The sequence below is a fragment of the Anoplopoma fimbria genome, chromosome 22 (genome assembly GCF_027596085.1).
Source record: "Anoplopoma fimbria isolate UVic2021 breed Golden Eagle Sablefish chromosome 22, Afim_UVic_2022, whole genome shotgun sequence".
NCBI lineage: Eukaryota > Metazoa > Chordata > Actinopteri > Perciformes > Anoplopomatidae > Anoplopoma > Anoplopoma fimbria.
In genome coordinates this window covers 7,514,862-7,539,974 of record NC_072470.1, presented here as the reverse complement: position 1 = coordinate 7,539,974, position 25,113 = coordinate 7,514,862, and the positions used below count along the sequence as shown (strand labels likewise).

The following is a 25,113-nucleotide window of genomic DNA, read 5'->3' as shown; positions in this document are numbered from 1 at the left end:
GTCATCTTAAGCCTGGACTTCATTTTGTCTCCCCCCCCACCCCCGAACTTGAGACGTCAGAAATGATGGAGAAATATTGGTCATGATAAACCTCTTGCAGGACTATACAGATGTTTCCCAGCAGAGCGGGGGTGTTTTTCTTTGATACGTTTTTGTTTTTTTTCTCGAGCACAGATGTAGAACAAAAGTTGCTAAAGCCTAACTCGACACGTCCGACGCCTGAAGAGTCCGCTGAACTTTCGTGGGATTTGCAAACTTTTGCACAGATTAGTAAAAAAAATAAAATTTGCTGTACTGGATGATAAATGTCACTTTTTAAATCTAGTGCTGTTCACAATTGTTTTTATGCATTTTTTTAAATGTTTGCCACTGTATTTTATACAATGCAACACTTAACAGCTAATTTGAATGTTTCTGTTCTTAACTATATTTAAAGAAATGAAATATATCGTGTAAATAGACTGGGGAAAAACAAATGCGCAATTGTATTAATTAATAAACAGAATGCATACTGATTAGAAAGTGTTTATTGTGAGTAACAAAATATGATCTTTACTACATATGTTGGGTTTGTGCACGGATTGACTTCACCACAGTTTTTGCAAACGAAAACATGGCTGTGTTTGTACGCAAACATAGAAAACAAAGTTCAGGCATATGAACATACTTTTATATCTCACTACCATTAGTAACAGGTATCAGTGTGGATTCACATCGGCTCACAGTCACTTTGGCTTGTTAACAAGTTAAACATCTAGCTCATCTAAACTTTATACGTTTTATGGAACAGAAGTGCGCAATTTTTTTTAGCAAAAATTCGTAACTGGATGAAGTTCAGTTTAAAAGCAAATCAACATGTTATCAGTAAATGCTAACATTTAATTAATTATGATGCTGCCATTACTAAGAAATTCTATATAAATGGGTTTAATATATTAGAGCATACATTCAGAGATTATAATGGCACAGTAGGTGTCTCACAGGTCACAACATCCTCTTAGCATCGTTTCACTTTGGGAGTTTCATAATATTAAAACTACATTTTCCACAAACCAACGTTCTTTAAAGCCTCTATGTGTTCATCTCGAACGCGTTTACATACTTTTTCTAATTCTGTCGATACATACTGTGTATATTTATATATATAGATATATATACGTGTGTACGCCTGATACATCTTCAGCACGTCCCTGTGCGACATACAAGACTAAAGCGTTACGGCAAGCATTACAAGCAATGGGTACTTTCCTGGTGCGGCTCGCAGCCGCTCAGTCAAATATACTGGCCTCCTTTTTGTATTCCTATGAGGCGACGGCCCAGAATCCACCACTGATCGGCTCGTTGGGCACGCTGACCTTGTGGCGTGGGACATACAGCGGACATTAGATGGCCATTGTGCACAGGATGAACTGCAGAGAGAGAGGGGGAGAGAGAGAGAGAGAGAGTCAACCACAGGAATCAAAGAGTGACGCTGGAAAAGCTGCTCTGAGCTGATTCACATGCAAGTGAGCAGGTGAACAGCTGTAAATGATGTCATGACACGTCTGTATGCTGAACAACACAGCATGCTGATGATGGACATGCAGAGAGCAGGACTACCTCCTGTCAACGGTCATCAAATGTCATGTAAAATGATATAGTATAGAATGCCATGAAGATGTCCTGAAAAATGACAAAGTCCAGTATGCCATAAAAATGTCATATTATAGTATGCAAATGTCATAAAATATGTCATAGTATAGTATGTCATAAAAATTTGAGAGAAAAAACTCAGAATATAGTAAGTTGTAAAAAGACTGGTAAATATCTGGTAAAATGACATAGTATAGCATGTCAAAAAAATATGTGATATTTTAGTATGCCATAAATAATTCATAAAAAACATAGTAAATTATGCCATAAAAACCATCTAAAAATGTACTAGTATATCATGCCATAAAAATGTCATTAAAGATGTCATAGTATATTATGTCATAAAAATGAGAGGAAAAAGTCATAATAGAGTAAGTTGTAAACTGAATGATATAGTATGCCATGAAAACTATATAAGTGTCATAGTATAGCATGTCTTAAAATGTCAGGTAAAAGGATATCGTATAGATTGCCATAAAGATCGCATGAAAAATGACATAGAACAGAATGCCATAAGAATTTCATATCATAGTATGTCATAAAAATGTAACCAAAAATAACATAGTATGTCATAAAACATTTCATAATATAGAATGCTTAAAAATGTCACAGTAAAGTATGTAAAAAAAATAAATGTCATAGTATAGTGTGCCATACATGTCATAACATTTTCTTTATAATATAGTATGCTTTAAAATCATCATGAAAAGAGTCATAGTATGTCAATAAAATGTCATGTAAAAATGATATAGTATAGTATGTCATAGTATGCCATACAAATATCATAAAATAACTTCAAAATATAGTATGACATAAAAACTTCATAAAGAATGTCATAGTATAGAAAGCCATAAAAATGTAACGAAAAATCACATAGTATAGTCTGTCCAAAAATGTCACGTAAAATGATATGAAACTTACGTCGTCATACTGGAAGGTGACAGCTCCCTGGTGCATGGTGTCTCTCCTTCTGAAGTTCTCTGCAACAGGAAGAGTAACCCATCATGGCACGGCACGTTTTCATAAAGCTTGCTTCACAATAACCGCTGACACGGATTTGTGCCGGGAGCTGAGCGGAATGTCACAGCTCTTCAGAGATAATGACAGGGATTACAGGCAGAGTGAACCACGGACGCCACGACACCATTGCTCCGACGCCGGGAGAGCGTGCACCTGCACACGGGAGGCTGCTCGATCAGCGCGTCGGGTCACCAGATCCTGGTTCTGGGTTTCCTACCTGTGAGAGCTCGCAGTTTGACGCAGCAGGCCACGTAGTCGTCGAAGTAGATCCTCCCTCCTTTGTTGTAGCGCTTGATGATTGCATTCAGGCCCTGAGGACTGACGCGGTATCCTGATGATGTGAGGGAAATAAAGTCAGACTTATCTGCTTCTCATTCAAACAAGATCCTTTTTGACATTTACTGTCAAACTGTGGCTCCTCAACATGACTGCAGTTTTCTATATTTTGACGGCTTTACTATATATGCATTTGCTTAATCTCTGCTGACGTTTTACCATCAAATTTGACATATCAGGTCACAATGAGCAGCTGCTCCCAAAGGCCACTTCTAAGTTTAAAATGTATATTTATCTTATCAGCTAAGAGGAGCTGTAGTTGAAACACACGTTGGATGTCAAATGACACTGTAAAATGATTTTATCATCGTGAGATCTTTATTAGATTTAAAATATCACATATATACATACATACACATATATAAAAACTAATAAATGTTATGTCAGGTAACAGGCTATCGTGGTTAAATAACTGATTGTCTATGTGAGTAAATAACATAATCATGACCTCATACGCATCCAGGAAGTGAGCGAAACTAATCAGGTAACCTAAGGGGGGGGGGAGCGTTTGTCGCCTCGTTGCTCTACTGAGATCACAAAGATGATAAGTCACAGACTGACTGACTTCCATTAGGGCTAATTAAGTGTCATTAAGCACGGTGATTAGCATTAGGTGTGTCTTCACCATTACATATCCGTGGTGTTAAACTGTTAGGAGTCTCACCCATAGCGTTGACTGCCTGAGTCATCTCGTGAGGTTCCACCGTTCCGCTCCTGTCCTGGTCGAACATCATGAAGTTCTGCTTCCAGCCGCTCAGCGCCGCAAACAGGTCCTTGAACTCGTTGAAGCCCATCTTCCCTGTAAAGTCCCTCTGGAGACGGTCTGGTTAAGACACGGTAACATTTAGAACGAAGGCGACGGCTGGTTCACCCGGTTCAAAGTGGAGCGCCACGCCTAGCGGGCACATATTTCGAATATGAGTCGGGACAGGGGACAATAGAAGGTGGTGATTAAACCTGAACTTTAACAGTCAGACAATCAGAGTCTCACATCCAGGTCTGACTGACTGAGTTTTTCCGTCTTAGCCCCGGTGGGAGAGAAAAGGATACGTCAAGCATTGCGATCATGATCCTGCACGTCTCCAGGCTGAACGCTGTGAAGACAATGAAATATGTTGGTTTAGTTAGGTACAACAGTCCATGCTTATACTGAAGATGGCATGAAAATACTAACAGTCATGTATAACTGTTAAACTATCTCTTTACTTCTGCAGGTAATGTGCTCACTGCAGTGTTTTGGGAAAAACACAATAATGAACTTTTAAAAAGCATATTTTGATGGTTGGTGAGTTTCTACAGTAGCCCAGAAAGGACAAACCAAACACTGGTTCTTGAGAGACTTTTGCATTTTTAACGATACTTTAAGGCCACCGTGGTTCTCCCACACGCTTGGAAAGGTAAGGGTATTTTGTTGGTTGCAATTTGCAACCTTGCCGCTAGATGTCACTAAATCCACCACGCTGCTCTTTCAATAAGGATCCAAATCAGCGCAACAATAAATGGAAACTAATAGAACACCAGAGATGAACACACATTTGCAGCATATATCTGACCCATAAACGCTCTCTTAAGACCCCACTGTGTGTTCACTTCATTCAGTGTGTGACCAACTGAAAGTTGACTCCAGGGCCAAACTGGAATAGCCTGAATAATTGGTGACATAGGTAGATCTATTCCTCAAATATTTGTTTGGTTGACTAGAAAAAGTGTCAGTGTCAACATGACGATGGTGCTTGACGACAGATAATATTTACTTGTTATAATTTTCCTTCATGTATGAAATCTGAGACTTATTCTTAGATATTTTATAAACTATAGAAACTTAAGAATATTGACGGATATTTATTTTCACTGGTCAGTTGTCAACCAATCCCTGTGCACCCAGTCACCGCATTTTCACAAGCCTCTCACTTCCCCTCGAGGGAATCCACATAGAGCAACAATGTGGACTACATTAGCTTTCGATTACAAGGAGAGGAAGTGAGCTTATCAAATCGGAGCTTGCATTTTGCAATTTTGGTAAAACAGGCTTGCATACAACTGCTTGGTTGCAAGAACCAGTATCACTATATCAGACAACTTTTTTGTTTTTTAAAGCCGCCTCACTTTGATCCTTTGTGCCCCTGCTTGTATCATTTAAATACAGATTTACATACCGGTCCTGCCAGAGAAAAGGTACGGGAGAGTTGGGAACTTACGAGAGTAGCTGCCGGTGAAACCAGACTGGGTCAGACACCTCTGGAGCTCCTCTGCATCGATCTCTCCGTCCTGTACAGAGCAGCAAACGGAGACTCAGTCATGCGTGACTCTCAGAGGAGAAAACAGCGCTCTGAGGAGAGCAGCCTGGTTGGTCAGGTGTGAAAAAATGAGAGCAGAGAAACAAAAAAACATGTCCCTGTGTGTGCTCCCACTCTAGTACTGTACTATACAATGCTGAGGGGAAACTCAAAAAGTGAAAGGGAAGTAGTCTCCTTTAAAAAAAAAAAATAGTACACTCAAAAACAATATAAATTGTATATAGTACTCATCTTTCTAGGCTCTCTTATGTCCCAGGAAATGTTTTCTATTGAATGATGTTAAAGAGAGAGGAGTAGCCGAAAAAAGAAAGCACATCCTGTGCAAACAGATACGACAAGAGTCTGAAGGAAAGACCAAAAAAAAAAGGCTAAAAAAACGTCTTTCTGCAAACTCCTTTGCAGCATTATCCAAGTATCTAATCGTATCTACAAATGGGCTCATGGAAATCAAAACTATTTTTGCTAAATCATTGCTAAACAAAGAATTTATGTCGTGTGACAGAACGCTACCAGACTGCCACGTTAATACAGCTCGCTGCTGCAAGCGGGAGACATTTTGATTGCAGCAAAAATACTGTTTTGGACTAAATGCCAACAAATCTTGATTAAAAGGAGAATATTTTGTTAGAAAACATGAATTTTGGAAATGATCACATGTATCCTTTTTAAATAAAATGTGACTTTTGGAACTGAAGACAAGACATTTACAGAGACGAGGAGCCCCGTCGCTCACTTTGTGTGTATGTTCCTGTGAGATATTAATATTATTTATTTGAATGAAGCCTTGAAGCTTCATCTACCTGGTACAGCCGTCGTTAAGGATGTGATTTCAATTGTAATATTAAAGATAATGTTAAACACAAAACAATTCTGTGATATTGTCGCAACAAAGCGCAGACTTATAAAAAAGGGAGCCGCAGTTCGAACAGGAGACATTAAACAGAGCTTTTTTGTTAATGCTTTGATATTTCAAATTAAAAGTTCACGCTCTTATTAATGTCGATTCGCATAACTTTAACTGTACGGCTTGCAAAAAGCTTAAAGGTTCTGTTAGAAGTTTTTTGTTTGGAAGATTTAAAAGGCCCTTGTGAAAACAAATCAAAAGAAAGAAAAAGACTTCTACTACTTGGAGTCAAGTTAGGACAGATATTACTGAACTGCAACAACAGAATATTTTGGTCTTGTCCTAACCCGTATTGTGCCTGCAGCAGAAACTATGGCTTTGAGGCTAAAGGTTACATGTATAAAATGTGAGAAGAGAAGTTCGCCCACACTCACCTGGCCTGCTATGGCTGTGAAGTAACTCCACATTGGATCATTGGCAGCTGGGGGAGGGGCCCCGTATGTGCCTGGATAGCCTCCACCATAGGGGGCATACCCCCTCTGTGGCGGTGCGCCTCCCATCGGCACACCCATGTGCCCCTGCATGGGGCCTCCCATGTGCCCTCCCGGCATTCCTTGCATGGGCATCCCCTGAGCTGGCATTCCTGGCATCGGACCCCCGTACTGCTGCAGAGAAAAGATGTTCCATTCAAAATCCGATTCAATACACAGGTGTGCTAATTACCGGATGTACTCCGGTACAAGGTGGCAAATTATGAAAGCAGTGTCAAGTTTTTATATTTGAAAATGATATCAATTGATTGCATTATTGTTAAACACAGAGGTAAAATGTACCATTTGTTCATGCTTTTCTTAAGTTTTGAGTATTTCAAAATCTTAAACATAATTCTAAATATACAAACTTGCAGGTTAACCTTTTATGAAAATGTTAGATTTTTGGGCTCTCAGTTTCAGAATAAACTAAATGAAACATGTGGACCCTCCGCATGTTTCTCACTTTGAATGGTTACTGTATTATTCTTTAAATATCTTTTTTTATGAAGTCTATCCCAAATAGCATTTAATATTTTCAACATAACTGTGGGAAATATCTTATATCTCCCTTCTTGTGTTTGAATGTATTAAAGCATTCAAGTTTTGGATTATTTTCTCATGAGTAATCAAGGTGTGTGAAGCAGCCCTGACCCTGTCACCTTTGGAGGACTCCTATTGGCTGATTCAATGCTTGCTTAAAAAAGGAGGGCAATGTGGCTTGTAGTCCCTATTCTGCAACACTTACTGTGCGTTCCATTAGTACCATACTACAACTGTCCCAATACAAAGCATCCCTCTGCCCAGCGGATATACAGTACCAGTCAAAGAGTTTGGACACACCTTCTCATTCAACTACTCTGAAGAATCTAAAATATAAAACATATTCTGGTCTGTTGAGCATTTGTTTGTTTACCACATAATTCCATATGTGTTCCTTCATAGTTTGGATGTCTTCAATATTAATCTACAATGTAGAAAAACATAAAAATAAAAGATAAACCATTGAATGAGAAGGTGTGTCCAAACTTTTGACTGGTACTGTATAAAAGAAGACATACATTTATATACAGTACCAGTCAAAAGTTTGGACACACCTTCTCATTCAAGTACTTTGAAGAATCTAAAATATAAAACATATTCTGGTTTGTTGAGCATTTGTTTGTTTACCACATAATTCCATATGTGTTCCTTCATAGTTTGGATGTCTTCAATATTAATCTACAATGTAGAAAAACATAAAAATAAAAGATAAACCATTGAATGAGAAGGTGTGTCCAAACTTTTGACTGGTCCTGTATTTGAGCAGAAAGTTCAAGGTGCAATGATGAAATAATGTGTGTTTTTGTTCTTGATACAAAGCATACAAATCCTACATTTTAGTAAGAAGTGTCACCCATTGACCACATTCAGGCCAAAAGGAATTTAAAGTGACAATACACACCAGAGGATAAAAATAGAAAAAGGGTGCGTTCATGGTCATCAATTAAGGATTACTAGTGTCATTGCATTCACCCAAAACATTTATCTATACAAGGAAAGTGTTTATGCTTTGTAACAATTATATTAAACTTATTATATTACATTTGGGTTAGGGTTATATATAGTTAAATATAGTGTGAGGGCTTTTAAGGGGAGTTAAATAAATACATCACACTTTAGGTCAAGCCTCCTTACATACACATTTATCCCGGAAGTACATTTATAATGAACCTGAGGTGCCAGTATGTCTCTTTACTAACAAATTACATTGAAAAAGCTGCCTTATTTGGGTTGACCTCTATGTGGATATATATATATATAGTGCTAAGAGGAAACAAGGAAACCAGAATCAGACCAGCTGCTGGTTAATTATCGGAAACGCACCGACACGTGAGCCCCGGGCTAGCTATTTTGCTAACCAATGTAGCTCTTTTTATCCCTTTAAAGTCACAGTTACGTATCGTTTACTCACCCCGCCGTATCCTGGATAAGCCATTTTGGTGAAAAACTGTCACAAGTTGAATGTCTTTAATGAGTGTTTGTCGCCGTACACGACTTTCCGCTGCTACACGTTTGTTACTTCCTGGAAAGCGGTTACGTCACAATCGAACTGGATGGTGCTGATAACCAATGGGTGACGAGCAAACGAAAAGGACACGCCCACTAGTTGTATACTTGTTTTGGTGCTCCCTTTAGGTGCTCCTCGGAAATTTACCCTACTATAAATTAATGGTGAATTAAAAGATTTAAAAGTAAGAGCTCATACAGATATTGATCAATTCATGATTTTTTAAAATAATACAACAGTTTGTGTCATGTTTTAATAACCTCGGCAACGTTATAACATTCCCAATTGCGATTAAATTAAAGAGTCTCCGCTTTCCCAGTACTTTTCAACTTCTCATTTTAGTCGAACTGATGGTTCAGATAACCAATGGGTGACGAGCAAAAGAAAAGGACACGCCCATTAGTTGTATACTTGTTTTGGTGCTCCCTTTAGGTGCTCCTCGGAAAGTTACACTACTATAAATGAATGGTTAAAATGGTTGCGAATTAAAATATTTAAAAAATAAGAACTCATACAGATATTGATCAATTTATGATTTTTATTTAATAATACAACAGTTTATGTCATGTTTTAATGACTTCGGCAACGTTATAACATTCCCAATTGCGATTAAATTAAAGAGTCTCCGCTTTCCCAGTACTTTCAAACTTCTCATTTTAGTCTTTCCAGTGCGCTTCATTTCCATGTTTTCGGTATAAACATTGTTTTTATTCGCTTTAAATTGCATAAATAAACTCTATAATGGCTTATATTGTATTATATCTTGAAGATCCAGTTTACATGTTTCTTAAGCTCTTATATTTAAGGATATAATGTTGTGCATGGCTTTCTGTCACCACTAGGTGGTGCTCTTGGGACTTCACCTAAACATCAAAACAAAAACAAATTAGTTTAATAACTTCAAGTATGACAGGGAGCTGGTATAATTTGTATAAAAACTTGTATACAGAAACAGAGACAACTTATGGGCTTTACTTGAAGCATTGAAATTCCTTACATATATGATAACACAATGAGGAGGAACAATAAGTGGAATGAAATTATATAAAACAAAATAAACATATGAGGCATCATACTTTTCAGGTGAACCTCATAGGAAACTTTTCACTCTCTCTATCTATCTATCAGTTGTCTGCTTGATTAACCTTGAAGATAAGAGCTTTACAAAAATATAAAAAGCTCACTGAGCATGTATGAAATAAAATACAGTCAACTGTGATATTAATTTATCAGGAGTTACAAGGTGAGAACCCACAGAGCTGGAGGTGATTTCAGGAGCCACATCTGCCCTATATTTCACCCTTCAGTACAACTCGGTTGGAATGTTCTGTGAATTCAGCTCAGTCGAGGCCAGTGTGGTTGGTGAAAGGTGCAGAGGATGCCACAGCTTCCTGCTCAGCTCCGTTGTTTCTCTGTTTCACATCTGTGGTGGGAGGTGACACTGCTGCAAATGTCAGATTAGCGCAAGTGTGAATAGTGCTGCGGGCTCATGAGGGCATACACTGGCAGCTATGAAGGTAAATATGTTGCAATACTTTTGATAACATGTAGATGTTTGAGCTTGTGGGAATACTGTGAAATACCTACATAGTTTTATTAGAATCTGAAGTCACATGATACTGTGGCTTTAAATGTAAATTGACAGATCAATAAATATGCAATTTTACATTCCTGAACCTTTTTAAATCTGCAAAACATGGCCAACATTTCTTCTCAAAACTATGGCGAAGGTCCCCGATACTTCTTTTCTTCTGAGGGGAGGGATACAACGCCAATATGTTTAGTCTGCCCTTTTATTGTCTAGAGTTGACCTGTTACAAAAATATGTTATTTACTTGACAATGACTTGAGCATATTAGCATTCTTCTAATCATACCATTAACAGACAGCAAAAATATTTAAATGATGTGTTAAAATATCAAAATGCATATCTTTAAAATATCATTTTTGCTATCAAACCTTTTTATCTATTGATCACTTACAAAAAAGCTGTTTTGCAGCTCATGTCACGTTTTAGATGTCTATAAATTGTTGGTATTTCCACCAAAGACTTGGAAACAATCTTTGGAGGCTCAAAGAGGTAACAAATAAAATACAATTTAAAAAAAAGTATAAATAAGAGTAGCAGACATGTAGGTATATTGAGCTGATAATACACTTAATTCGATTTTTGTATGCGGGACTGGGAAGTATTTTTACGTTGTTATTTGTATACTTTACTTAAATAAAGGATTGATTAATGAATACATATTCCACCACTTGGAAAGCAGGAATTTAGTTGATCAGAAACCCCGGTGTCCCCTTGAGCGGTACAGTTAGTGTTAAAAATACATCAATACTTTTACTTAAAGGGCCAGAGTGTAGCACATCAGGGGGATCTATAAGCAGAAATGTAATGTAATGTTTATTGCAAATTTTCATTTCACTTTTACTGAAGTAGAATATCTAAGTACTTCTTCCACCACATTGTTAAAGTATTCATACCACATTTTAAAAACACTACATAATGTAAAAGCTGGTCAGCTGTTGTTACTGTACATTAAGCAGATATACACAGAAGGATGTTAACAGAAGCTTTACTGACCCAATTCTGACCCCAGCGATTTACCTCACAAATCTGCCAGACAATAACTTCCAAACTCCGAACGTTATTCAACCTCGAGCCAAGAATGCAATTACAGTTCTGACACTTACACCACGCACATCTGTTGAAACCCAAACCCACTGTCTGTGTTTATCCCTGTGAATAAACACTAGACATTTCCCCTTAGACAAAGTGGTTCAGATGTTCTAGTGCAAATACCAAGGGTCCATGGATTGCAGGATATAATATATATTAATATATATTATAGTGTTTTATTTAGTTTGAGACCTTTTTCTTATTGTCAGTATCTTTTGTAATTTTTAAATCGAACACTTTGGTTTTGTTTGTTTATTTTTGTCTAAATCTTATACACTTTTGACAGGTTTCCTAATTTTTTATTTCTTTGTTACAAAATAATGATATAACCTCACATTTCTAATTGAATATACATGAAATAACCTACTAAGAGCAACTGTAGAGACATTTAAATTACCGTTGAATCACAGCTCTCTCATCTCTGTAGTGCGTAAATGTGTCTTCCCAATTTTCTCTTGTCCTTCTCTCTCTCTCTCTCTGTCTTCACACACCGCAAATTTCCGTCCAATAAGACCAAATGTGTTCAAAGTGACACCTATAAACGGTTTGAGTTGTGTTTAGTGTCGGTTAAATGGAAGGCATCGATGAAGTGATGCTCTTCAAACAAGCCGTGATGCATTAGGGAAGACGTTCCACTGTCTATCTGTTTGCTGAGGATGTCCGGAGTGAGGGGGGGATGGGGGGGGACAAGTGCCCAATATGATGTCTATTCCCCATAAAGGCACAGCTTTATATTTGTTAAGCTTTTAAAAGGCTTTTAGCATTGACTGTGACTGGTCAGCACATGTGCAGTATGTGCAAAGTGGAAAAACTTCCACCTCCACTGACTTTATTTTTAGTCCCCCTGCCGAACCAAAGTAATGTTGTCATGTAAAATGATCATATTTTTCTGATAAAATTCTGAGTTTTCAACCCCGTGGTCAGTGACATAGTTCTCACGCTGCCTCTCGGGAACTAGACCAAAACAGGAAGGCTATTAATGATTATGTAAATAAAGTGCATTTATGAGTCAGTTTATCGGCCTTCTTCCCATCTGTACAGCTGTTATCAGTCATCCAACAGACATGTACAGTCAACTGACAAAATTGGGGCAAAGGCATGATCCGCCCCAACCACCTCTGATTGGGTAATACCCGTTGACTTCATTGGTTGAGTTGATTAGGTCTAGGCATAAGCAGTGAGATTGGTTAGCGTAAAGGGTAAGAATATCCAGTTAAGCCAATCAGAGGCAGAGTAGGGCTGGTCATGCCTTCACCATAGTCGGAAAAAAATATCACAGACCGTACTGTTTACCATGTCCACCATATCAGTGCTAACATTACCTAATTAGCACTAAGCACAAAGAACAGCCAAGGCTGATGGGAGTGTCATTAGTTCTTCAGGTACTTTATAAAGAACAAGGTATTGGACGCAATGGAAGTAAAACCTCATGATGGCGCTAGAAAAAGTGTTAATGGATCACAAACTGCAATTCATTTAGTGGGGGACATTAATTAAGAAATGTCTGGACTTAACTTTATGACATTCGTTAATTGTTAATTGACCCTTATCTCAAATCCACAAATGTCCGCATCTTGAAAAGTCAGTGGGAAGATTCTTCCTCTGGGGACCATGAATGTATGTACCAAATTTCTTGGAAATCCATCCAATAGTAGTGTAGATATTTTAGTCAGTATTTCTGCCCGACATTGCCATCCCTGGAGCCTTTGCACTCGCTAAAAGCAGTGGAGCAATGATGTAGCCCTTTTGTTTTTTAAATCATAAATATGTCAATACTACTGTGGCTCAGTGGAAAACAGGGGTCGTCCTCCAATCAGAGGAGTCAATCCCCGGCTCCGGCAGTCCATGTGTCCTTGGGCAAGACACTTAACCCAAAGTTGCTCCTGAAGGCTATGCCATCGGTGTGTGAATGTTGTATGAACGTTAGTCTGACTTAGAGTCCTAATAGGCAGGTGTCACCCTGCATGGTAGCCCCTGTCATCAGTGTATGAATGGGTGTGAATGGGTGAATGATATGTAATGTAAAAGCACTTTGAGTGGTTGGATGACTAGAAAAGCGCTATACAAGTACAGTCCAATTACCATTTACCATTTTAAATTAACAAAATAGTGGGACTCATGATCTTGTCATGAAGTACACTGAAGTGGGCAATTCATTGTCAAATCTGGTACTCACAAATGAGAAATTGTCAATAAACTGAGCAACAATTAAGATCTACATTATAAATGCCGTGACACTCGCTATTCATTTGGATACTCTGCATATTAATTGATTTTCAAAAATCTATTTTCTGTACTTTATACAAATAGACATTTTTTTTTCCCCTCTGCAATTCTTAAGGAATGTATAATAAACTGGATTATCAAGAGTCACTGCCAGAGCTGGTTTCATACTGTACCAGGATCTCCCTCACCGCTTTTAAATCAAGTCTTAAAACTCACCTGTTCCTCTCTGCCTTCCCCTAGGGTCTTGATAATTTGGATTGCTTGTGTTTGGGTGGTTGTTCGGTTTTAATAGATATTCTTAGATTTCATTATGATTAAATGAATTAATTAATTTAAATTTTTATTTTATTTTTTGTTTGTTTTTAGTGTTTTATTATTATATTTGATTATTGTGATTGTTCTACCCTGTGCAGCACCTTGAGATTTCTTTGTATTTTAAAGTGTGCTATATAAATGACAAAAAATCCTGAAAAGGTGGGTTTTGAGAGAGGATGGATATTATTATTATTATTATCTGCTCAGTAAACAAGATAGTTCCCTTTAGCTGCAGTTTACAAGTAGAATAGTCTGTATGAAAAATACTTTGGACATATTCTCAAGTGTCTCAGCTGTATGAATGATTAGGATACATGTTTGGAGTAGTGGACAGTTTTGGGGAAGAGCCTCAAAAGCAGCCGCTGACTTCCTCTAACGCCACTATATGACATCTGTCGAACTTCACTCCGCTGCACATTTATGGTCCCCACCTTTGAAACTTCACTTGAGATAATATTTAACGAGCAAAAAAAAAAGCCAGTGCGTCGCATAACTCTAAAGTGCAGGCTGCTCCGGTGGGGCTGGTTATACGGACGGGGGGGATTTTGGACACTTTTTTCAACTCAACGCAGCAACGATGGTTAGTGTTTTTTTTTTGTTGTTGTTGTTGTTACTCACATATCAGGTGTTTACTCATTGCAAGGAGCATTTCTGACTTTTTGCCAGGTTTCCATCGGCAAGGTTATCCTCGGAGTGTTCGGGCTGGCGGTGGTCGTCATCCTGATCGCGGTGCCCACGGCTATACACTTGAAAGGTGAGTCTGCTACTTAAATGATTCACATGTTTTTGCATTAGTGCATCGTTTATGGTCCCGTCGAGACCAGTTTAGACGCATTACGCGTGCGTCATTACGCACGGTCTTGTCTCAAATGGCACCACTTCTAAATAGTCTATAAGTACATGTGAAGCAATTTGTGTTTACATTTGAAAATGAATCACTTAATCAGGGTGATTGATCACAAAGGGAGGATTATAATTTAGTTTATCTGTGCCTTTAAATAGTTTAATTCTCACATAATACTCATATGACAGTTCCCATAAATAGCTCCAAACACACACAGACGTAAGCACTTTTTCTCCTGTCATAATCATTTAAAGCCTTATCTTGCCTTCTTTTATGGTGATGGCCGGTGATGCGTGTGTATGATATCCTATCTGTAACCTGTGACCTGCAAGTCCCTGCCATTGTTTTGTTTTTTTCCAGAGAAGCAGGAGGGGAACAAGAACTCGAGATCTTTCACCCTGGAGGATGTCTTCAACAGTTCACTGAAACCAAAGTCCTTCAGCATGAGGTGGATCTCAGGTGGGAGGATTAAACCCAGTGGAAAGGAGTGATAAAGTGGAGATGGAACATGATGACGCTGATTGCAGCCACACGCTGTTTCTAAACTGTAAATGTGTCACAAAAATGCTTTATTATCTGTCAGATTGATTCTTCTTCATTCTCATTATTCAGTTAATAATTCACTAAGATTGATCCCCTCATTCATGTGTGTGTGGGGTGTGTGTCATAGTGACTACATCCACTTCTTATATACATTCCATGCTCCCTCCTCTTCCCAGCTCTGTCAGCACTGTGAGCACTGTTAGCTGTAAGCCTGTGCCGAGCAGTGTGGAGGCACTGGATATGCTCAGAAATTTTAATTTAACATCTTTAATGGATCATCAATTAATGACTGTTCACCTGTATGCTATCAAATTAGCAGGAATCCATAGCACTAACATAGAAAAGTGCAACTAACTGTATACTGCTACATTGATGCTCTCCATAAAGTATATTTTACCTTTGAGCGTGTAATATAATAAAGTTGTAACTGTTCAGCTAATGTCTTTGGACTGTGACATGCTTTCATTTTAAATCAAACACTCAATTCTATTTTACCCCCCTCATCTTTCACAGATCATGAGTATCTGAATAAATCCCAGGGCTCAGTCTTCCTCCAGAATGTGGTCACAGGAGAGTCCACAGAGCTCTTGAACAGAGACAAGTTCGTAAGTCATCCTCCTCGAATGCATCTGTGTGCCTCATTTGTGCAACCACATGAAATGGACATGAAAACTACAAAACCATCCGAAACAGATGCAGTCTTGTCTGCGAGGTCATGATCAGGGTGTCTGTGAAACTCTCACAAAAGTTTTCTTTTTCCCGACACAGATTGAAAACAGCGCTTATGATTACCAGCTGTCCGCTGACCGCAAATATGCTGCGTTCATGAGCAAACGTTCCAAGGTACAATAAGCTTTTATTCACATCAATCGGAAATATATTTAAAGTGTTCACACTACAGTGTTGTTTGTTGTTTTTGTCCCATTAGCTTTGGCGGCATTCATTTACAGCTACATATTCACTCTTTGACCTGGAATCAAAGTAAGTACCCTAACTATGAAAATATCCTTATTTCTTCACCTGCAACAAGTATGTGGCTTCCTATGGCGTGTTACATATACGCACTTATAATAATGCAGTGCACATCAGTTAAAAGCATACACCAAATGCTCCATGTTAAGCATGCAAAGTTGATTATTTTAGAATATTTCTTCTGAAATAAAAATAGTGGTACAAATACCAACAATTCCACAAATCTCTGTTTTTTTTTTTCATCATCTCAGCACATTTATCACGCCCTCTGACATTCCTGAAGAAATCCAGTACTTTGCCTGGGCTCCTGAAGGAAATAAACTGGTGAGCTTGGACAAGTAAATGATTGCTTGTATGTGCATAACTTTGTGAGGCAGTTCTGCTTTGAAGGTGGTTGATGGGTGAGGTGATTGACTCCTTCCCAAACACTTAAGCAGAGCAAAAAGGGTTCAAAGTTGGGTTTGTTGTGAACAAACCAGGGTGGCCTTTTCTAAACTCATATGTTTGTGTTTTTATTGTATTGTCAGGCTTATGTCTGGGGAAATAATGTGTACATAAAGACCAGCCCCAAGTGGCCCCCGAAGGCAGTCACTGACAACGGCGAGCATAATCTGATTTTGAACGGGATCCCAGACTGGGTGTATGAAGGTAAGTGGCACATGATGTAGAGAATTTATGTCAACACTACAAGTCCCCATTTCCACCTGGTGTTAACACGTGATCCGTATCAGGATACTTTATAATGACATCTGATCCAAAGGCCAATTTACATTGTTGTATCAGGTGTAAACTGGGTATAAGTCAACTATATCAACCAACTGGGAAGTAACTAAGTACTTTTGTTCATACAACAACTACCAAAATGAGACATTAAGACATGACAAACTATAGTATACAAACTAAAAAAACTTCAGGAGTGGAAGGAAAATACTTAAGTACTTTTTTTGTGTATCTTACTGGAGTTTATCTATTTCACTCTAATTTATACTTCTACCAGTAGTTTCTATCCTTTTCAACTTGTGAAAACTGTCTGTTCGGGGTCCTTATCACATGTTTAAGACATCAATGAATTGTTCCACCAAAGTAAGAGTCTTTAAACTTCTCAGATGAGTTGTATTTAGGCCGTTCAGGCTGTTCTCCTTCCAGGTTCATAGCTGTTCTCTAATTACAAAAAGTAATTCACTAGAATTCTTGCATATGCAAACCACATAATACTGAGCCAGGACAGTAGAGGGTGGGATGGATTGGGGAGTCTAAAAACACTGGACTTTCACCCAGGAGATCTCTGTTCATGTCCTGTGTGAAACCAGAAGTCAACATTCACTTATGTGTCACTCAACTTCCATACTTATGTAACGCCTCAGCCGTAGTTACTTTGACCCAAACCACAATCTTTTCCTAAACCTAACTAAGTAGTTTTGTAGCCTAAACACTCCAGGTATGTGTAGATAAATGTATGCTTTTATGTATTTGTACTGAATCTTGGTAAATATTCAATATTCATCATTGTCTAATCAGGATATAATTATGTGACATTTCAATATTAATTTACTTATTTTATGCATGTATTGTTCTTGTGAAATCCTTGCTTCTCCATCATGTCCCATGTCAGGAAGTAGGAAAAAGGTCTGTTTTGCTTGATGTATATGCATTTTTGTTTCTACTGCAGCACATAAAACAACAACATGGCTATACTGCAGCTTAACCGATCACCAGTAAACGCATTATTTAGCTGAAGTGTTTTTGTGGGAACTGAACCCTGAACCTGACCTCAGGCAGTCCCGAACCCTAAAGCGGCTTCACACTTTCCCCCTTCCAGAGGAAATGTTCTCATCCAATCAGGGCCTCTGGTGGTCACCTGGAGGGAAGTACGTGGCTTACGTTGAGACCAACGACACAGACGTCCACACCATAGAGTACTCCTGGTATGGCGAGAACCAGTACCCCAGCACTGTCACCATTCCATATCCAAAGGTGGGACGTCCATCCAGGGCTTGTTTAACTCTAATAAAGCTTGTACTGGGATCATTGTATTCAATCATCGCATCTATCTTACATCCTTTTCTTGTGCAGCCCGGTACTCCCAACCCTACTGTGAAACTGTTCGTTGTGGACACGGAAAACACAACAAAAATTACAGAAGTGGTTGTTCCAGAAACCTTCGGCTCGAGGTATGAATCAGCCTCTCTATAATAACTATAGGGAAGTAAATCAGAAACAAAAAAAAGCTTAACTATATATATTTTTTGCCCCATAGTGAGCACTACTTGGCAACTGTAACTTGGGTAACGGATGAACGTATTGCCGTCCAATGGCTGAAGAGAGTACAAAATCACCTCATCCTTCAGATCTATAATTTTACTGGAGTCAGCTGGGCCCATGTTGAGGTAAATATGATCTTATGAACAAGTATGATTGTTTTTCTACATGAAAACAATACATGTCATGGAATTGGACACTGGCGTTACACAGAGATACTGTGCAAGCAACTTATTGATTCGTTTTGAGTACACAAAACATTTCAACAGAAGTTTTACCTACACAAAGCAACAATTTTTACTGAGAGGGAGGATAAGGTAAAGGTTTTATAGACCATTACTTTGTTTGTTTTGTCTTAATTAGCACCTACCGACTAAAAGTCACAGTTGTTGATTTTACCTGGTTGCAAAACATTTAGACATTTTCGCTTCACGGAATGCCTTGCCACTTGGAAATTCCCCATGTTAGCTGAAGGGTATATAAAATTCTGTTCTGTGTTGCAACATCTCTTTCAGTGACTGATAAGGCTTGTATGTTGTTAAAAAATCCGGCTTAGTGCAGCTATAAAAGCTAACTGTATTTCTTTTTACAGCACCTGGAGGTTAGGAGTGCCACGGGTTGGATTGGACGGGTATGTCCAGTACACAGTTTAATAATATTCTTACATATTTTGTGTGTATGAAAGCCTGATATTTATTTTCCCCTGTGCCATAGAGCTCCATAGTCATCCAAAAACATACCATGAACACACACAGTGTAGTTTATCTTGACTCAATACCACATTCACCATCCTGTTTACCCTAATACTCACTAAAGCACGAAATGTTGATTATTCTGCCTGCTGAAAATAGTCCCCAACAACAAACCTTCTGTTTGAGTAATGTGTGATAAGAACTACAGGCCCAGCTGTGTTTTGATATTACCAAATCTTTTCTGTTAAATAAAACTATATATTAGTTTTCTAAGATTTACACTCTCATTCACATCTCAGATGGATGGCTGGGCTTGTGGCTGAGGGCAACCGAGTAGAGAGGTTAGAGAATATATGATGATATACTTGTTCTTTCTAGTTCTCTCCACCAGAACCAGTTTTTGATGCAGACAAGAACAGCTATTACCTGTTGATGAGCAATGTTCAAGGGTACAAGCACATCCATCATGTGGTTGGGGTAGGTTGAAAGATTTTGTTTTAGTCAGTAGTCCAGTATAACAGTGGGAAATTATTATTTTTGAGAATTGTACAATATCCATTAATTTTCTGTAGCATGTTACCACCCACACACATTCTGCTCTGACTCATCATGCAGGGCACAGCTACAGCAATCACCTCTGGAGAATGGGAAGTCATTGACATTCTGAAAGTAACTGCAGATAGTGTGTAAGTTGCTGTGTCATTTGCATACAGCTGTTTACACATGCCAAAGACCTGACAATCAAACAATTTCTCTCTTGAAAGAAATACAGAATGAATACTTCCACATTGCATGACTGTACAGCTTCTTATATTTTGTAAATATTCAGAATTATTGTTGATGCCTCTAATGCATAATATTATGCATTTGACATATTTGGTGTCTCTTTAAAAGGTTGGGATTTGATAGTTTATGATGGAGTTTAAGAGAAAAATGTCATCTGAAAATTCTTTCTCACTCATTCATAACAATCATTCCTCAGATACTATTCAAGTAATGAAGAGGGCAAAAAGCCGGGTGGAAGGAATGTTTACAAGTAAGGGGTTTTATTTTACACTTTTTATATTTTTATTTGTTATTTGAGGACTCTTTTGATATGAAGCATTTTTTTCAGACTTACAGTGTGTGTGTGTGTGTGTTTGCGTGTGTCGCAGGTGGACCGAACAAGGGCCCAAGTGTCTGACTTGTGGGTTACGCGGAGAAGACTGTCTGTATAACTCAGCCTACTTCAGCCACAATGCCTCCTTCTACCGTATGAGCTGCAGTGGTCAGTTATACTTTTGTCATTTTCTATTCCTTTATGATTTTTGCAATAAAACAGACAGTGGTAAATTGCAGAAAGCAGAGAGAGATTATTATTATTATTATTATTATTATTATTATTATTATTATTATTATGCTTACAGAATATATAATATAAAATAATAGCAAATCATTTATTTTTTTACGTAAAGGTCCTGGCATTCCTTACCATTCTCTGATGAATAACAGGTTGGATGAAGGTGACCCAGAAATTTTGAAAATAATATCAAATAATATCAAGGAGGAGAAAATGTTATTCTAATGAGCTGTCTATATTTTTTTTGTAGAGCACGATGTTTTGGAGGACAATAAAGCATTTGGCAGCCTGATATCGGACATCCAAATGCCCACTATGGATCGCCAATACATCACAATCGATGGATACAGTAAGTTAATTCAACAATGGCAAGATAAAATATTTATTTATTTATTAATTTATTGATAGGTAGGCATTAGCTACAATTAGACAGGACTGGGCTAACAGTTTAATTCCAGTCTTTGTGCTATGCTAAGCTAACCAGCTACTGGCGGTAGCTCCATGTTTAGTGTACAGATATGAGAGTGGTATCAATTTTCTCATCCATCCCTCAGCAAGAACGCTAATATGGGTTATACCAAAATATTTAAATAAACTATTATGTATACTGCGAGCAACTTGAAAGTAAAAAAGAAAGAGAATGTCTTCCCCGGCTGTTTTTAACTCACCATGAATGAATAATTCACACCTTTCTATTATTTTTGACAGATCTCTGGTACCAGATGTTTTTGCCTCCAGGCTTTGATAAATCCAAGAAGTACCCTTTACTAATAGATGTGTAAGATTGTTTTTAAAAAAGTACCAACATTTAATTATAAATGCTTTTCAAAAGGGAGTTCATAAACTGATACTGAATGTGGGCCAACCTTACAGGTATGCTGGTCCCTGCAGTCAGAAAGCAGACTATGTCTACAGGGTGAGCTGGTCCACCTACCTGGCCAGCACTGAGAAAGTCATCGTCGCCAGCTTTGACGGAAGAGGAAGCGGTTACCAAGGCGACAAGTTAATGCACGCAATCTACAAAGGTCTGGGAACCTATGAGGTGGAAGATCAGATAACGGCAGCCAGGTAAGGAGAGCAGGGACCAGTTTGGACAAGTCAATGCGTCCCCCATGCTCGAACAAACAGCTTCACCCTCCGTTTCCCAGGAAAAGCTTGATCAAACTGGATTTGACGTGTTTCTGTGGTTGAATTGCTCACTAGGTGTAAACAGACATACACACAGGAATTATCATGAGGTTCACGTAGTGACGGTGATGATCAGAAGGCCAGGTGACATCCTCGTGAATTACTGCCCCATATTGAGATAACTGTGTGTTTTATTTTTATTTTAGGGAATTCATCAAAATGGGCTTCATTGACAAAGAAAGAGTTGCTATTTGGGGCTGGGTAAGTTGTCAAGACTTTGTATTAAAACACTTATCCTAAAACAAAAAAAGGAAACACTTTAACTTTAATGTGTAACTCTCTTTATTACATTTGCCCCTTCTGTTTTATTTATACCCACTGTTATAGTGTTTTTGGTCTGAGAAAAAGTATTTACTTATTTATTATTTATTTTTATTGTATTATTCATTTTTTTCTATCTTTTATTTTATCTTTTATTTTATTTATTTATATCAGTGTATATACTTATGTTGACATATGTGTGTGTAAGGATATGTATATACAATACCCATCTGTAGAACTAATGTATTTTCTTTTATGTCTCTGAAGGAAACTAAAAAAATTATAATTACTAAAAAAATGAAACACATTGATACAGTTTGAAAATAAAAACGTAACTTTTTGCTATATGTGCTCCGGCCGTTGGGCGTTGCTTTGTTTTTGCTGGACTGTTTTCAACATGGCTGCCGGGTCATAAACTTTCTTATTTTACAACTGAACAGATAACAAAAAAAAAGTAGACAAATAGCTAATGCAGTAACAGAATCTTGAGTCATAGTTCGACAGTTTGATCAGAGTTTACCAGTTCCACCAGCGGTGATTGACGTTTGGGTTGGAGACTCATCGGCTCTGATTGTTAGATTTTTTCCAGATGTGGAGGAATCTTGTGAATTCCATTAGAAGCACTAAAAGGAGGCAAGGAAACATGATTTTATTCACAGATTATCTGTCCCTTGTTCTACTCTCATGATAAAGTGACAATTTGAGCAAATATGACAAAAAGTTATTTTAATTAAAGTTACCACCTGTAGCTTTAAGAAATTTGCAGTGTGTTATTTTATAGTTCAGACAGCAATAAATGGCTCTGAAAAATTAGTTAATGCTGCACCCTGCTGTCAGTGTGTTTGTTTTTTTACCTAAGCGTTTTCTGTCACAGTCTTATGGTGGATACGTGACCTCAATGGCCTTGGGATCCGGAAGTGGAGTTTTCAAATGTGGAATGGCGGTCGCTCCAGTGTCCAAATGGGTATATTATGGTAAGTTCTTCAGGTTTACAACCTTCCCACCCAACCGAACACACTCATTGTAACGAAACACATTATCTACAATGATCTGTCTGTTTATTCCAGATTCCATCTACACAGAGCGCTACATGATGGAGCCCATAGAGAACTATCTTGGCTACACTGTGAGTTTCACACAGAGTGACATCACGATCGTCTCTTGTATCTGACGGTCTTTATTAGTCACGCTTTAGCCACTGCACACCAATAACCACAAATCTGATTGTGTGCAGAATTCCACAGTAACTGCCAGGGCCAAGAATTTCCATTCAGTGCAGTATCTTCTGGTTCATGGAACAGCTGACGGTAAGTTTTGTTATCTATTAACAATTTAAGTTATATGTTATACAATGATACCACTTCTGCTCGTTTGTTAGGGGGTCACAGTAAAATATATTTTATTCTGGATACTCCATAAAGTTTTATCTAAAACACTGAATTACTATAAGTGATGCTGAACAAGATCAAATATCATGTCATTTTTTATCTATTATTTTTTTTAAGATATTTTTTAAAATATTTTTTCTTAACCAGATCTGTATCGTGTGCATGCATTTACAAAATGAGCAACTGTAAAATAGTTTACACAGACTTTATCCATATTTGCACATGATTAGTATATCCAGGGGATCTCATGTGATTTAGAAATAACCTTTGTTTACAATAAATTACAATAATATTGTCTTGCTTTTAATATATATCATATTTTCTGTAATAATAATCTCTCTCTATGACTAACACTTCAGTCTATGACCTGAAGTCCGCAGTCAAGTCCCTGGTGACCCCCTGACCTTTCTAGACCAAATAGGCAGATTGCGTTGAAAGCCTTGTTAATCACCTTGCGTTGTTGTTTTGTTTTCTAGACAATGTTCATTTCCAGCAGGCAGCCGAGATCTCTGAAGCTCTGGTGGACGAGCAGGTGGACTTTGAGGCAATGGTGAGGAATCTGGAAAATCCAAAGTGGAATGACTGGCAGATTGTGGATTAGTGTCAATAAATTAAATATTTATTTTATCTTTCAGTGGTACACGGACAAGGATCATGGGCTCGGCGGCTCGGCCTATCAACACGTCTACACACACATGAGTCACTTCCTACAGAGGTGCTTTGCATGAAGTCCACTGGGTCTCTTAAACTCATGTGGATAAAAATGTTTACTTTAATTGTAAATGCGGGCTTGAATATAAGTGTTTTAAATATAAGAAAAGTACAAAATTGTCCATGTCATAACATCATAATGTGTCTTTGAAATATTGTCTTGCATACATTCAGTCAGAAAAAAAATTATTCTCTGGAAATTATAAGCATGTAACACATACATGAAAATGTGATTTATTTTTTCATTTTGTTACATTAATTTAAGTTTTTTAAGAGGCTGCTACTTGACTTGGGGAACAACATAGACATGATAATATGAAAGTGTACTTGTACTACTGTACTTGGACGTGAAGCGTTTGTACAGTAGGCCTATTGTATGAAGTTATACAGAGAAACCTACTGCACCACACTTTTATACAGTTTTACCAAACGTATGTGATTGTCTAATTGTTTTGTAAAATAATAAATAATTAAATAATGAGAACTCTTTTTGTGTGAAATATCACATTCTTTATTCAGTTAAAGGGAAAACCAGCATAAAAATGTTAGCTTTTATTGTTTTAGTTGAGTCTATGGCCGTTTCTCAATACCAAGTACGGTCAAGTATGGACTTGCAAACTTGCAAGTTCATACTTGGATAGTTCGACTCGGGAGTACAAACTCCCGAGGACGGGAGGACGCAGTACGGTCATTTTGCAATTGGAACAGCAGCGAACTTGATGACGTCACCAACGTCACCACGTCACCAACTCAGCTCGTCGGTCCCGCCTACTCCGGTTATCTTCAGTCATATATATTGACAATAAAACGAAATATGATATAAAACACAACCTTTTTTCGTTTTCATTTAGAAAATATTAAAATATTATGTATATGTATATATATATATATATATGTATATGTTTTGTGTTACATCTGCAACCACAACCACAGAGACACCGGAGCCAGCGGCACATCTGGAGAGGCCTTGCCGAGATCAGGCTGCT

General features: G+C 37.9%; 2 protein-coding genes across 4 annotated transcripts; one reads left to right on the top strand and one right to left on the bottom strand.

Annotated features, from left to right (window-relative positions):
* Positions 1-509: 509 nt before the first annotated feature.
* On the bottom strand, positions 510-8,733 carry gca (grancalcin). 2 transcript variants are annotated; one of them, XM_054623906.1, is made up of 8 exons: positions 8,614-8,733; positions 6,564-6,794; positions 5,187-5,256; positions 4,039-4,082; positions 3,653-3,800; positions 2,870-2,983; positions 2,554-2,612; positions 510-1,409 (listed from the first exon to the last, which is right to left on the bottom strand). In XM_054623906.1, the coding sequence occupies exons 1-8, from the start codon at positions 8,635-8,637 to the stop codon at positions 1,383-1,385; spliced, it is 717 nt and encodes a 238-aa protein (XP_054479881.1). In that variant the 5' UTR covers positions 8,638-8,733; the 3' UTR covers positions 510-1,382. The 2 variants fall into 2 exon arrangements, with proteins under 2 accessions (XP_054479881.1, XP_054479882.1); XM_054623907.1 differs by having other exon boundaries at positions 6,564-6,791.
* A 1,099-nt stretch (positions 8,734-9,832) lies between these two features.
* Positions 9,833-24,850, top strand: LOC129111816 (dipeptidyl peptidase 4-like). 2 transcript variants are annotated; one of them, XM_054623935.1, is made up of 26 exons: positions 9,833-10,226; positions 14,597-14,684; positions 15,135-15,233; positions 15,831-15,922; positions 16,086-16,160; positions 16,246-16,298; positions 16,541-16,613; positions 16,817-16,937; positions 18,109-18,263; positions 18,363-18,460; positions 18,547-18,676; positions 19,141-19,179; positions 19,619-19,717; positions 19,856-19,926; positions 20,223-20,276; positions 20,395-20,507; positions 20,695-20,742; positions 20,830-20,928; positions 21,288-21,357; positions 21,453-21,647; positions 21,914-21,968; positions 22,903-23,002; positions 23,096-23,154; positions 23,263-23,335; positions 23,893-23,966; positions 24,052-24,850. In XM_054623935.1, exons 1-26 carry the CDS (start codon positions 10,221-10,223, stop codon positions 24,142-24,144), a joined length of 2,232 nt encoding a protein of 743 aa, XP_054479910.1. In that variant the 5' UTR covers positions 9,833-10,220; the 3' UTR covers positions 24,145-24,850. The 2 variants fall into 2 exon arrangements, with proteins under 2 accessions (XP_054479910.1, XP_054479911.1); XM_054623936.1 differs by lacking the exon at positions 9,833-10,226 and adding an exon at positions 14,203-14,510.
* The last annotated feature ends 263 nt before the right edge of the window (positions 24,851-25,113 follow it).

Coding starts and splice junctions, on each gene's coding strand:
- gca (XM_054623906.1), bottom strand. CDS start 8,637: ATGGCTTATCCAGGATACGGCGGG. Junction 6,795..8,613: donor CTTATCCAGGATACGGCGGG/GTGAGTAAACGA, acceptor TTTTCTCTGCAG/CAGTACGGGGGTCCGATGCC. Junction 2,613..2,869: donor CAAACTGCGAGCTCTCACAG/GTAGGAAACCCA, acceptor TTCCTGTTGCAG/AGAACTTCAGAAGGAGAGAC.
- LOC129111816 (XM_054623935.1), top strand. Junction 20,508..20,694: donor CTACCGTATGAGCTGCAGTG/GTCAGTTATACT, acceptor TTTTACGTAAAG/GTCCTGGCATTCCTTACCAT. Junction 20,929..21,287: donor CATCACAATCGATGGATACA/GTAAGTTAATTC, acceptor TATTTTTGACAG/ATCTCTGGTACCAGATGTTT.